The sequence below is a fragment of the Xyrauchen texanus genome, chromosome 10 (genome assembly GCF_025860055.1).
Source record: "Xyrauchen texanus isolate HMW12.3.18 chromosome 10, RBS_HiC_50CHRs, whole genome shotgun sequence".
Lineage (NCBI taxonomy): Eukaryota > Metazoa > Chordata > Actinopteri > Cypriniformes > Catostomidae > Xyrauchen > Xyrauchen texanus.
This window is the reverse complement of record NC_068285.1, coordinates 32,572,974-32,587,969: the sequence shown is the minus strand read 5'-3', so window position 1 is coordinate 32,587,969 and position 14,996 is coordinate 32,572,974. Positions and strand designations below refer to the sequence as shown.

Genomic DNA, 14,996 nt, shown 5'->3' with positions numbered 1-14,996 from the left:
AAGCAGAAGCCATACATCAACACTGTCCAGAAGCGCCACTGACTTCTCTGGGCTCTGTCTCATTTGAGATGGTATATAGAACAGTGGAATCGTGTTTTGTGGTCCGACGAGTCCACAATTCATATAGTTTTTGGAAAAAACAGCCGTTGTTGTCTCCTGGCCAAAGAGGAAAAGACCAAAATCCAGTGACTGTTATGGGGGGGTTTCAGTGTCCATGGCGTGGGTTATTTGCACATCTGTGAGGGCACCATATATGCAGACAGATATGTAAAAATTTTGGAGCAACACTGTCATCCAGATACTGTCTTTTATAGGGATGTCCCTACATTTTCCAGCTGGACAACATCAAACCACCTACTGCCCGGATTACAAGTGCATGGCTGTGTAAGCAGAGAGTGTGGGTGCTAGATTGGCCTGCCTGCAGTCCTGACCATCTCCAGTTGAGAATGTGTGGTGCATTATGTAGCACACCGTATGGCAATGAAGACCCCGTACAATTGTGCAGCTGAAGACCTGCATAATGGATGAATGGGGAAAATTTCACTTTCTAAACTTAACAAACTTGTGTCTTCAGTGCCCAAACACTTAACAAGTGTTATTAGAAGAAATTGTGATGTTACACAGTGGTAAACACTCGACCATCCCAACTTTTTTGAAGCGTGTTGCAATCATCTGATTTGAAATTAGTGTATATTTAAAAAATAAAAATAAAACGGAAAAAAAAAAAAACATCAACAATTCAAATCACAAGATAAAACATCATATTATGTGTAGTTGTAGTGCTTTCAATATAGCAGAGGGTGAATAGAATTTACAAATCACTCATTTTTTATTTTATTAGCATTTTCCATACTGTCCCAACTTTTTCAGATTTGGGGTTCGTTTTATGAAACTGCATAGTACATTTGTATAGGATGGCAGCAGTGACAGAAATTAACTTTTACCTTAAGGGCAATATTTGCCCCCTGGATAAAATATTTTATGCCAGAATATGTATAACTAGAACTATAATAGTATATTAAGAACAGATCAGCTGTTACAAATAAAAAAAAAACTGAAGAATTCATTATGAGGGCATTTTTGGCCCGCCTTCATTTCTAACGTTGGTTGGCAGTAAAATTGTTACTTGTAATGATCCCCTTCAGACTATCTAAGCACGGTGAGCGCTCATCCTCCAAAGAGGAGCTGGAGCTGCCTGAGCAGTTCACCGAGGACTGGAGCACTGTGGAGGTCTGCGTGGACTGCAAGAAATTCATTAACGACATCATCAGCAACAGCAGGCGCAACATGTCCACCAAACATGCCCGTCTGCATCGCAGGACCCATTCCGCCTACATGTCGTCCACCAGTTCTTCCAACTACAAGCCATCCGAACGGACTATCAAAGAAGTTTAGGACGATTCTGCCTGCCTCTCAATCCCGCACTCAATGGCAGCCGTCTTTTCAGATCCTTAGTGCTTGGAACTCTATTGGTGTGGTCCTCCTATCAACATGGCCCTGTTTATACTGTTATCACCTGTCTCAAATGCTTGAGTCCTGGTGCCCATAAAAATCAACTGAAAGTGCCAGACAGAAAAAGGGGCGTTACGAATGACAGTATGACCACTCTGTTCACTTTGTAATATACCTTTAATACCTCTCCTCTTCTCTTCCTTTTATAAAGTGCCAGAGGTGAAGGAATAAAGCTGTCCCTCTTCTAGCATGAGCCCTTAAGCAACAGCTTCCTCAGGAAATATAGGCTTCATCTGTAAATAAAGCTTTGGAATGTAGTACTAGCTTTCTCCATGGCAATGATGTGATTAACACTGAATTAAATAAAAAAATTAAAAAAAAAAGAAAGAAAAAAGAGGGTAAGGAGAGAGCTGTTTAGAGATTAATTGGTAAAGAAAGAAAAGAAAGGCTGCTTTCTGCACTACAAGGCCTGAATGTACATTTTTCAACATAGAAAACTTGAACTCTGCAGTTGTATGTAAATAGTAAGCTGAATGATCAGCCTAAATGTTATAGGTGTAAATAGGCATCCACTTCTGGGTTATTTTCTCCTATTAAGAAGAGCTTGTCGATCGCTGGAAGAGAAAAGATACACTGTAATTAACGCCTACAATTCAAGATGAAGTCTTTCCAAATGTTTTTCATATTGTTTGTTAAAGTGGCTGCTGTGACAGTGGCATGGTCCAAATGAATAAAGTTTTAGATAATTACAAAGAGTACTTACAGATATATATTTTTGTCGGTCTCATGAATGTTTTTGAGATTTTAGTTCAAGACAAAGGTTTTTTAGAGAGCAGATGCTGAAAGCTGTAATGTTTCTTGAAGTATGGATAATCTGTGCCAAAACTGATCTCTACACTCTGAGCAATATGTACCTTTGGTCTGATTTACAGTTGAAGTCAGAAGTTTACATACACCTTAGCCAAATACATTTAAACTCAGTTTTTCACAATTAATGACATTTAATTGTAGAAAACATTCCCTGTCTTAGGTCAGTTAGTTAAGCATGTGAAATGTCATAATAATAGTATAGAGATTTATTTATTTCAGCTTTTATTTCTTTCATCACATTCCCAGTGGGTCAGAAGTTTACATACACTTTGTTAGTATTTATTGCCTTTAAATTGTTTAACTTGGCTCAAACGTTTTGGGTAGCCTTCCACGAGCTTCTCACAATAAGTTGCTGGAATTTTGGCCCATTCTTCCTGACAGAACTGGTGTAACCGAGTCAGGTTTGTAGTCCTCCTTGCTCGCACACGCTTTTTCATTTCTGCCCACAAATGAGGTCAGGGCTTTGTGATGGCCACTCCAATACCTTGACTTTGTTGTCCTTAAGCCATTTTGCCACACATTTGAAGGAATGTTTGGGGTCATTGTTCATTTGGAAGACCCATTTATGAACGAGCTTCAACTTCCTGGCTGATGTCTTGAGATTTTACTTCCTCATGATGCCATCTATTTTGTGAAGTGCACCAGTCCATCCTGCAGCAAAGCACCCCCACAACATGATGCTGCCAACCCCATGCTTCTCATTTGGGATGGTGTTCTTTGGCTTGCAAGATTCATCCTTTTTCCTCCAAACATAATGATTGTCATTATGGAAAAACAGTAAAAAAAAAAGAAATTCATTAGACCAGAAGTCATTTCTACAAAAAAAGTAAGATCTTTGTCCCCATGTTCTCTTGCAAACTGTATTCTGGCTTTTTTATGGTGGTTTTGGAGCCTCTCAGGTTATGACGATGTAGGGCTCTTTTTACTGTGGATATAGATACTTATCTACCTGTTTCCTCCAGCATCTTCTCAAGATCCTTTGCTGTTGTTCTGGGATTGATTTGCACTTTTTGCACCAAACTACATTTATCTCTAGGAGACAGAATGCATCTACTTCCTGAGCGGTATGATGGCTGCATGGTCCAGTAGTGTTTATACTTGCGGACTATTATTTGTATAGATGAACGTGGGACCTTGAGGCATTTGGAAATTGCTCCCAAGGATGAACCAGATTTGTGGAGGTCCACAATTATTCTTCTGAGGTCTTGGCTGATTTATTTTGATTTATTTCTCCCATGATGTCAAGCAAGTATGCACTGCATTTGAACGTAGGCCTTAAAATACATCCACAGGCACACCTCCAATTCAGTACACCTCCTATTAAAAGCTAATTGTCTAAAGGCTTGACATTATTTTCTGGAATGTTCCAAGCTGCTTAAAGGCACAGTTTACTTGGTGTATGTAAATTTCTGACCCACTGGAATTGTGATATAATCAATTAAAAGTGAAACAATCTGTCTGTAAACAATTGTTGGAAAAATTACTTGTGTCATGCACAAAGTAGATGTCCTAAACGACTTGCCAAAACCATAGTTTGCTAAAAGTAAATCTGTGGAGTTGTTAAAAAGCAAGTTTTAATGACTTCAACCTAAATGTTTGTAAAATTCTGACTTCAACTGTACATAGTCAGTAACACTTACTGGAGGTGGGGGATCCAATTCTCCCTCCCAGAAAGAAGCTAACTTTTGTAGGATAGATTTATGTACATGTTTTATATCCTATATTATAATAAAATCTGCTTTATTGTTATGATTTATATTAATGTGAATTGTTATTTTATTTTTTTGTGTCTTTTTTGCAAGTATTGCTCTCCATGTTAATTTTGCCACTTTCACTCAACCATAAAATTGTCTTTAAACATTGTAAATTAAGTTAATATCTAATTAATTACCCATTACTAGTGCAATGAAACATCAGTACTCCCCAAGCAGAATTGAACAACTCTTACTGTGAAGCTACAGAAGTCATGTCAGGGTTTGATTATTTCTATATATATTTTTTTTTTTACCTCTGTTAAGAACAAAACACACATACCTATAGAAATAAAGACCTGTTGACTTGTTCTTCTCATTTGTGCAAAACTGACTGTTCTGCCTTTAGATAAAGTATGATTGATGTGTGCACAATTAAATCTATTATTTTTTTTTAAAAACGAGAGAATTGCGAATAAAATCATTTGAATTTGAAATGTAAGCGTTTGAAATTAAGTTGGATGTTATTGCACATTTCACGTCAGAGTGACAGAGACCTCAAGGAAACTGTCTAAATGCCTCCCATATCAGCAAAAACATCATTTGAGCTCCCTGGATAAACCCAATCAGTAATCAAATACCATATGAACACCTTAGAGGAAAATAATTTCCCCTTAATAAGCAGAGGACTTCAGAAGCCCTATTTCAGCAAATGTTTTGCATTAATAAAAGCATTAATAAATAAACATGTAAGGAGCTCTGCAAAATAATTACAAGTTCATTAGTATTATTCAGTAATTATGTATTTGAATACACAGTAATATAAACAAGTGCAACCCTTTTTTTTGGCTTTACATTTTCCTATATCTCCGTAGTTAAGACAGTAGATGACACATTAACTGGTGAGAGGGAGTCATAATTTAAACTCTCCAGTAGAGAGCAGAACAATTTTAAACAGCCGACTCAAACTTATTATTTTAATAAGTTAAGAATATTTTACATTTTTTAAACAGCTTAAAAGCAGCTATACATCACAGATATGATCTCTCTATTATATTAGGATAAGCAATCGTTTTCTAAAAAGGTTAAGAGTATTTATTTTAACAAAATACTCCTTTTGAACTGTTGTATTGTAAATATAACTGTAGAGGGCGACATACCCTTTGTTCCTGATTGTAATAGACGATCTTGCTGTGGCTGTACAGTATGGCAGAGAGTCATAGGTTGGTTATAAATATAGTAAAACAGTAGTTATAAGGTATTACATGTTCCTATTATTAATTTCCAGAGTAATAAAAATAAAAATCTGTTCAAGCAGCTATACAAAATGACTACACAGTAAACATGTAGTTCATAAGTATTACTCCGTAATTACCTACAGTATGTAAATACATAGTAACATGTAAAATAATGTGTGACCAAAATAAGTTTACAAAATTAAATATAGGCCTTATATATATATATATATATATTTATATATTAGCAATATACACAAGCAAGAGTGCGATAAGGCCCTACATCAGCACTGCTGTGATTCGGTCTCAGATGATCACAGCAGTGCTGATTTAGGGCTATATAGCATGATTGTGATATTGCTTATATACAACAGTTCAATAAACAAGTCAATTTAAAACAATTAGGAAAAACTGAGTAAGGTCATAAAAACGCATTTGTGCATGGAACTACTTTCTTATGCGAACGATCAGAATCTGCCATTGCTGTTCAAAACAAATGATGCGTCCAAGCCTCCGTTAGAAATTAAAAAATGTCACTTCAGAAATAGCATCATGGCTTGTGCTGTTTCTAACAAGTTATTGGATAAACAAGGATGGATGGATGGATGTGTGTGTTTGTGTGTGAGAGAGAGATGGATGGAGCATGTGCGATCACCTGTTGCCACTCCCATGCTGTGATGCTGTCAGCTTTCTGAAGATCAGCATTCTCAGTAGTAGCCGTCCAAGAGGGGTAATTCTACCTATTTCGCGATAGCCAGTGCACAAGAGTCTTTCACTCTAGAAACCACAATGCTCTCTGCCATTTTATACAGTGTTCACTCCAATGTGGAAAGTCCGATAAGAGGTAAGCGCCTTCAGTTTGTGTAATTAATCAGTTTGTTATGTCTCGCAGTTGTGATGAGCCATAATGCTGAAGTTGTTCATTTAAAGCTATTTCCTAGCTTTAGTAGTAGTAATGCAAGTGATCATTTAGTGATGTATGTAAACAGCTGACAGATTCACTTCACATCACCTAACTGGCTCATATTACAAATAAATATGATCTTTTGCCACCACCTGCTGGCTAACATATGTTATGTCCAAAACATTCTTGTAAAAAAAAAAAAAGACAGATCTTTTACAGATCTGCACTGCTCTTACACTTTAGTTTAGAATGGCATGAACTCAAGCGGAGTGACACACACACACACACACACACACACACACACACACACAGTGAAGCGTCCGAGTGCTGATGGTGTCAGAAAAAGAGGCTGTGAGGGATCATCTTAGTCTGTTACATGGGCTGTACTGTTGATTTTAGTTTCATTAAGCCAAAATAAATAAATAAATAAAAATAAATTACAGATACACCAAAAATAACCATTTCCCGAAAATAAATTCAGTAGGGAAAAAAACGCTTTTTATATTATATAGGAGCTTTATTCTGTGGATGTCATTGAAGAGTCTGAACTTCCCACAGCCTCATTTTCATTCCCATCAAAAAGTATGGGATATTGGAATACATACAAGCTGATTTATAAAATAAATCTTGTTGACTTTCAGTTCAGCTCTTGTGTAACTAATGGGTTTGAGTCTGTGACTGTGGACAGTATACCAATATGATTCTGGCAAAACAAACCTGTCCTGCCATCTGATTGCTGGTTTCCATGCCGACTGTTGTCAGGGGCTATCTATGCTTGAGGGGTGTACTGTCAATCTTAAAGCTTGAGGCTAAAGTTAGTGGTGAGATCTAGCTTGAGACCAGATGTAAAGCCTTTGGGCTCATTAAAATGCAGTTGTTTATTCCTTATTGTGTCTATTCAATTCCTTAAAGTGCTGTGAAAATTCAGCTGAATTGATCCAATTATAGGAATGAATGACCTGTTGATTTTCCAAACCCTTTCAACCTTTATTTTCCATAGACCAATGCAAAAGAAAAAGCAACATTTCTGATATAGCTAGTTTTTAATAATCAAAGCTAAGGTCACCAGACATTTCTCAAGCAGCATTACATAGGAGGATCTAATAGACATCTTCATAGAACTTCCTACTTAGAATCCACTGGCCCTCTTTCTATTTATCTTAAGTGATGTCAGGGCTCTTCAAGCCCCTATCTTTTATTAGTTAATGGAGTTTTCAGACAACACAACCTCTTCAAACCTTAGGCACTGGGCATAGAGATCAACATAATGCAAGCAAACAAATCATTGCTAATAAGCACTTACGGTTCCTTTAGAAATCATAATTACATATTTCAACAGCAATGCTATTTTGCCAAAAAGAGAAAATGCACGGTACATCAAGCATTCAGAGTAGGTACTCATATTATGATCTATTAGTTTTGTTTTTTGGCCTTCATTTATTAGTAAGAACTGACCACAGCTCTGAGGTCTGTTCCCTTCACTTGACCAATTACTTCACCAAACGCTTATGTCCCTGTGATTTTATATTTACACCGGCTTAAATAATTTTCACATCTCTTGGATTCCAATTAAACTCAGGTTAACAAGGCTCGATTGACGAATAATTTGGCTGCTCAAGCCATTCTGAGAGTGTGTTAAGACATCTGTCTGAAGATTTTTGTGACACGGTTCTGCAGGAACAGCTGTGCATTGCGTAAGTCTGCTGGTCCTTGGCTCACTCCCTGAGGTCCACTGTGACACTTCCAATTGCCAGCTCAAATCTCTTTTGATTTAAGATGGCACAGATGCTGGCAAGCACCAGCAGCATACCATCAAAGCCACAGCTGAGATTTACTCAGCCCACAAACGAAAGCAACCTTCTTCAAATTGTTGCCAGTCTCAGCTGTGGCCCCATCTCATTTCCCTTAATGAGCAGGGGAGCAAACAGGACGCCCCAGCAGAGGTGCTGCACCCTCATGGTGGGTTGGGGCGGTTGGAGACACAGATCAGAGATAGGGAACCGTGATCAAACAGCTTGTACGGTAATGAGCCATTAGAAGTCCATACGTCTGTTTTAGGGTCATAGCACTCAAAGCAGTCTGAGTCCTCTATGACATCATGGCTGTTGAGAAAGCGGCCTCCAGTTACATAGAGTTTGTTATTGATGACTGTAGCCGCATGGTGCATTCTCCTCTCCTTCATATTTGCACACTTTACAAATGTATTGGCTTTGGTGTCATATGCAATTACTCTTCTTGTGTATCCTAAAATTAAAAAAATTACAAATAAAACAAAATATAGTATGTTTAAAGTCAACATGATAATAAAATGAACCCAATTTACTTTCTTGATACATGTTCCATATTCCCATTGTGCATAATTCATCGGTGCATGTTAAATAAAAGGTTGTCTTTGTAATCATCAAAATATTACAAGATAGGTAAAGTTTAATTAGATGGATGGATGGATGGATAGATGCGCTGGTCCATTATGGTATGGATTACCCACTTTTCACTATCCCATAAATTCCAGAAGGATAAAATCAAGTCTATCCACATTGTATTGAATATACCTTTTTGTTTAGAAATATGTCATATTTTGAAGTAAATGATACGAATGCTATTTCATGCAGACAAAACATGAATAGATTTGGATTTTTAATGTTGTATTCATTCATCAACTGATGTATAGTGTTTCATGGTTGGGTAAGCCTAGGTATGGTATTGCTGGGTATGATCTCAGCAATGATGACATTTACACTGGCAGCCAAAAGATTGGATTAATGTACAGATTTTGCTGTTTCAGAAGGAAATTGATACTTTAATTAACCAAAGTGGCATTCAACTGATCACAAAGTATAGTCAGGACATTACTGATGTAAAAAAAAAAAGCAACATCACTATTTGAAAAAAGTAATATTTATCAAATCTAGACAGGCCCCATTTCCATGTTATCCTTGAGTAATCATGCTAAATATCTCATTTGGTACTAGAAAATCACTTGCCATTATATCAAACACAGTTTAATCTTAAATGAAGCTTAACATTGTATTTGTTTTTGAGTTGTCACAGTATGCAATAGACTGGTGTGTCTTAATGTCAATATTAGGTCAGAAATAGCACAAAAAGAAACAGCTTTCTATAGAAACTCAACAGCCAATCATTGTTTTGAGGAATGAAGACTATACAATGCTTGAAATTGCAAAAAATCTGAAGATTTCATACAAAGGTGTGCAGTACAGTCTTCAAAGACAAAGGACAATTGGCTCTAACGAGGACATAAAGTTTCACGTACAACAGTAAAGACAAGACTCAGGAACAGGTCCGGGTTAAGCCTCTGGAATAGCTCAAGAATATTAATTAGGTCACGTGATCTACAGCTCTAAACAGGTTAACCAATGAATTAACATTCATGAGCCACACCCCTAAATATTCGTTCATGACCCAGAGAGTCAAACTGCCAAACAAACATACAGTATTTGATCACAGAAGACTCGCCAATAATACAAATGCCGAAGCTTGTCCAATAAAGAACAAATAGTAAATACATCAGCCATTGAATGGCCGTTAGTATGAATGTAGACTGCGGAATACATACAAAAATAGCCCATGCCAGAGAGGATAAATTTACCATGCAATCATGGTAAAACTACTAAAATAGTCAAGCAGAGATCTACATAAAATTAAATGACACTCACAACTATCATCAAACCACTTAAAGTGCCTCATTGTGGACTACTTAAAAGCAAGCCCTCAAATAAATATTTGAAACCCAAAAGGTGCAGGGGATGGTTATGCTCTGTTTACATTGTCATCGTACAGTTCAGTCTGTTACAATTCACTGATGTCCTCAGCTGATTTTGATAAGGCTGATCTCAGAAAACAAACACTCTCTGGATGTTAAAATAATGTCTCTTATTGCAGAATACATTGTGATCAGTTGAATGCCACTTTGGTGAATAAAAGTACCAATTTCTTTCCATAAGAGCAAAATATGTATGTTATTCCAAACTTTTGGCTACTAGTGTACATTATAGCACAGTTTACCCAGTCTCACCTCCAACAATATAAATCTTGTCTTCTATGACCGCAGCAGGTGCACAGACATTCTTCACCGTCCTGGTCTCCAGTCTAGACCACAAGTTCCGGGAGATGTGATAAACCTTGAATGGATTAAAGGCATTTGTCTTGTCATGTGAGATCACACCATGAGTGAAGCAAGCAAACCATGGATTAACTTATCTGAATGACCTTTGTTACCTGAATAAGTCTGACTGGATTCTGCAAGGCATCCTCTCCTCCAAACACGTAAATCCTCTGGTCGTTGGCAGCGACTGCAGGGTGTAGTACTGCTGTGGGCATCGGCGCCATGGCCTCCCACTGATTGAACATGCTGTTGTAGCGTTCCACTGTATTTGAGATCTGTTTGTCTGCCCCTATTCCTCCCAAAGCGAAGATGAAGTGAAGGTAGGAGACGCTCTGATGGGCATAACGTGGCTCCTGCATGGGCTCAGCGGTCCTCCACTGGTTGGTCTTTAATGAGAGGGTGTACACTGTGGCGCTGACTGCACTTTCTCCAGATACTAGGCTTAGGCTAAGGCCTCCAACTACATACAGTATGCTGTGAATACAAACATAGGCCGCCTTGTATAATCTTAAAGGCAGTTTAGCGAGCCACTGCCATCGTTGTGTCCGCTCATCATATAGCAGTGCCTCTCGAGATGTCTGTTCATTGTTTTTGCGGCCTCCAACCACCACTAGAGTCTCGCGGCATGTGTAGCGACGTGGTGTGGTCCAAAGGGGCTTCAACTCACGAGTGCATTTTGCACTAACAGAAAACATAAGACGCCGCACAGACTCAATGATCTCAGTGCATAATGTTGACGATTGGACAAGGGGATCGTTGGCGATGAACTGGAAGAGGTATGTTGGATGGATGTACCGCAACCGGACCTTCTTAAAGAGGTCATGAATGGCACCACGACGTGAAAAGGGGTCGTGGTGGATCCAAGCCAGTAGAGTCTCAAATACCTGCTCTTCTTCTGCACACAGCCGGTCGTCCTCCAGGTAGCACATTAACTCAGGAAGTGAGAGTTCACAGAAGTCCTCTGAAGCAGCTACATCCGAGAAGCAGCGCACAGCCATCTCTTTTGCTCGCTCCTTTAGGCTTTCACAGTGGAGGATCTCCGAGAGGCGGATCATGCTCAGGCAATTTTCTGGATTGAGCTGCTCCTGTAGGAAAGTAGAACAGGCCTCGAAAAGCCTTCCGTATTGCAGCATAGAGGCAGCCTGCATCAGGGGTAGTACAAGCTCCATGCTAATGGTGATGGTTCCAGTATAAATGTAATCCACAATACATTCAATGACTTCTGATGCAATGCCTTTAAGGTCAACTCTAGTCTGGCTGCTTTCCCGAAAATTGCTGCAGAACATTGCTCGGAAGTACGGGCTGCTGGACACCAAGACGTTCCTGTGGCAGGGGATCTCCTTGTCTTCAGTGCACAAGATAACATCAGTGAAGATCTGCTCCTGTCTTAATAAGTTCAACTGAAATAGAAGGTGTGCAGGGAGCTCTTGGTCCTTGAATGGAAAGATCTCTATTGAAGTACTAGCCATACTGCAAAGGCAAGGGGGACGAGTTGTTATTACATATTCAACTTATTATATATCCAAAGCAACCAAGCACAGAATGCTGAGTTTACTCTCTAATTTGCCTGGTACATGATTTTGTTTTTACAGTTCAGTGACAGTGAGTAACATGTTAAAGTTTGATGTTGTCATGGACACCATACAACCTGTCCTCTCTTTAAAAGGTTGTGCACCCCAGCATAATCACACTGGAACATAACATGTTGCTACCGAATGTTCCAGTACCTAGACATCGATCCCATTCTGCCAAATTACTGACAAGCGGCATCTCCCATCAGACATCTTTGCATCAGTTTGAATGCATTTACCTTTCATGTGGAGCAACTGATAGCATGTTGCGTAACCAGTCTCAGAGACACGTGTTCTGGTCCCACAGAAATCAGGAAGTAATCGTGTTGGCATAATGTTGAACACGATTCAGAGGTTGCATTTTCCCTCTAAGATTATATTTATACTCCAATGATAATTAGGTTTTGGGTTTGCGGGCAGTATTACAACATTTACAACTAAAAACAATTCGCTTTACATCTTGCTTTTGATCCAACTCTGTGGACTTCCAACTTCAGCCACTGGGGGCAGTGCTTTGAATTTCGGTAAACACAGGCCAATTTCAGCTGAAGAAATTTTTACCTACATTTGACAAATTCAAAGAGGGATCGGTTTGTTCACACATTAATAAAGATTCTGTCATTAATTTACTCACCCTCACCCATTTTACACAAAAAGAAAGATTGGGCATTAAGTTAGGGGCAAACAGCCTCACCATTCACTTTTATTGCATTTTTTCTATGTAATGAAAGTGAATGGTGACTGAGGCTGTCATTTAGCTTAACATTTTCCACAAAAAAAAAAAAAAAAAAAAAAAAAAAGACATAATTTTTATTTTTGGGTGAACTATGGCATTTAGCTCTGTCTCTTTTACTTCATCACCAATATGTTCATTGGCTTAACACAACATTAACTTTCCAGTGTCCCATAAATAATATGAATGCATCCATGTGTAGCAGTAGGCTACATTTTCCTATCAAAGCTAAGTTTATCAACGCAGTTGTATCACTTCCCAGCTGTTTCTGATCCCCTCAGTGGGTTTGCCCTTGACAGACTAACCATTTAGTCGAGGGCATTTCACTGGACTATTATCAACACTAAGTCGTCTAATCACCCCAGAGACAGCTACCGATTTTATTTCACTCCAGATCACGTGGGCCTGTCTGACATCTATTTTGGGAAGCTAATTGTTTTGTTCTTATTATTAATCACATTCTGTGACGCCACAACTGGGCTGAAAGTATTCCCTAAAGAAAAACAGATTACACATCATATTTCAATGATCAAAATAGAAAGTAATCTCTCAGTTGCCTATGCAGTTGTCTAAGTGACTGAACAAAAGTAATAAATATGGCTTTTACTACAATTTTGCGCAAACAACATGTAACATAACATAAATAAACTACAAATCAGTCTAGTACAAAAGCAACTGAAACATCTTTCAAATGAATACCACACAAATGCATCACCGTGGAACAAAAACAAAACTATAAATCAGAATTTTGGAATTTAATGCACTAATATTAAATGGTAAGAACTGTTCTGAAAACTTTGTTACATTTACAGGACCAACAGGACTTATTTAAAAGTAAACGCCTTATATTATAATTCACATTATATTCAATAAAATATTTCATTAATAAAATCTTGTCACATACAATTATAAATGGAGACAGCGGAGTGTCAGGTGACTATCATCCCTCCAGGATAAGTTTTTTAACTTACCTCTGTTTGCTCTTTACGATCTGGACAGAATTAGGCATGGTTCAGCAAAATGAAAGCAAATTCATTTCCCCCAAATGTCAACCTCAAAGTCAGATAAACGCAATCAAAGATGGGCATAAAGGCTCTGTGAAGCTCCAAGTTAGAAATTTGCCACGAGGTCGCTGTGTACATTCCAGTTACCTAGAATAGGCTGGACGGCTGCTGTCATCCGGGTCTCACATGTGTATGGGGTTAGAATTGTTTCTAATTAACATACAAATGGAAAGAGATTCACAAATAAAAAATGGTTCACAAATAAATTAAATTAAATCCACAAATAAATGCCGGGAGTTTCGCAAAAAAGAAATGAATTCCCCAATTAAAATAATTACATTTATAAATATATGTTAGGAGTTTCACAAAAATAAAGTGAATACACAAATAAAGTAAAATGAGACTTGCAAATAAATAAATAAATACATATTTACAAATATGTTTTAACTCACAAACTCAACTCTGTCCAGCATTCATTTGTGGATCGCTTGTTGTGCATTTGTGACTTCTGAAACATTTCTTGCACTGAGAGCTGCAGGCAATCTACAAATAGGTGGACTCCACCCATTGTTTACTCAAGCCAATCAGAAGACGGCCACATTACTCAGACCAATTTTAGCATGTTCTGTCTTCAACAAATCACGCTTCATTTTACTATCAAGGCAGGACCAGAGTCACAGCACTCTCATGAGCATGGAATCAAGCACATACAGAAAAGCTCCAGGACTGCAAACTTTTAAAGAAATGGACACCATCAGAGGAATACTGTGATTTATCATTTTTGTTTGTATCATTTCCTCTCAGTTATGGCACTTTTCCACTGCACGTTATAGTTCGACTATAACTCAAGTTTAGTGCCTCAACTCAAGTTTAGTGCCGCATCAACATGGGTGGGATTATAGGCTGATCGTCATAGTTGCGCCGCCTCTACTGCCGGGACATCATCTTAAACATGACACAAACTGACCAAAACAATAACACAACTGCTAGCTGTTAGCTACTAGCTCATTGTGCTGCATAAAGCAGTTGTTGGTGGACTCTGATCTACTTTTGAGATCCTCCCACACAAGAAAGTCAGTCGTTTGGGTTTGGAACAACATGAATATGAGTATAGATGTTGACTCATCTCATTTGACAAAATAGTTTTTGTCATTTAGTTGAAATCTTTTATTGATTTCTATCAAGGCATTTTGAGGTAAATATATTTTAATGAGTGCCTGTTTTTTTTTTTACTCTTTAAAGCAAGCCTGTTGGATAAAAGGATTTTTTTGGTTACAAATTGCAGGTTGTCATGTGTGTAAGTACAAAAACATTCAATTTGAGTACATTTTACACACACAGACACTGGAATTGAACATTACAACTGGAGTGCTGGGATTTTGCTTGATTTTGTTGTACATAAACATCCTC

General features: G+C 38.1%; 2 protein-coding genes across 5 annotated transcripts in view; one reads left to right on the top strand and one right to left on the bottom strand.

The window, feature by feature from the left end:
* The window catches only part of LOC127651080 (protein spire homolog 1), a 71,557-nt gene extending 67,085 nt beyond the window's left edge, over positions 1-4,472 (top strand). For all 4 annotated transcript variants that reach the window (XM_052136794.1, XM_052136792.1, XM_052136793.1 and 1 more), the window contains one exon: positions 1,146-4,472. In XM_052136794.1, the coding sequence (XP_051992754.1) occupies positions 1,146-1,395 (250 nt within the window). In that variant the 3' untranslated portion in view covers positions 1,396-4,472. The remainder of the gene's footprint in view (positions 1-1,145) is intronic.
* Positions 4,473-7,131: 2,659 nt separating this feature from the next.
* Positions 7,132-13,713, bottom strand: klhl38a (kelch-like family member 38a). The gene is made up of 4 exons (XM_052136456.1): positions 13,554-13,713; positions 10,392-11,748; positions 10,189-10,294; positions 7,132-8,396 (listed from the first exon to the last, which is right to left on the bottom strand). Exons 1-4 carry the CDS (start codon positions 13,589-13,591, stop codon positions 8,107-8,109), a joined length of 1,791 nt encoding a protein of 596 aa, XP_051992416.1. The 5' UTR covers positions 13,592-13,713; the 3' UTR covers positions 7,132-8,106.
* Positions 13,714-14,996: the final 1,283 nt, after the last annotated feature.

Bases quoted from the DNA above. Each gene is read 5' to 3' on its own strand.
- klhl38a (XM_052136456.1), bottom strand. From the start codon at position 13,591: ATGCCTAATTCTGTCCAGATCGTAAAGAGCAAACAGAG. The intron at 10,295-10,391 runs GTAACAAAGGTC...AATCCATTCAAG, and splicing joins ATCCAGTCAGACTTATTCAG to GTTTATCACATCTCCCGGAA. The intron at 8,397-10,188 runs GTGAGACTGGGT...TTTTAATTTTAG, and splicing joins CAAGATTTATATTGTTGGAG to GATACACAAGAAGAGTAATT.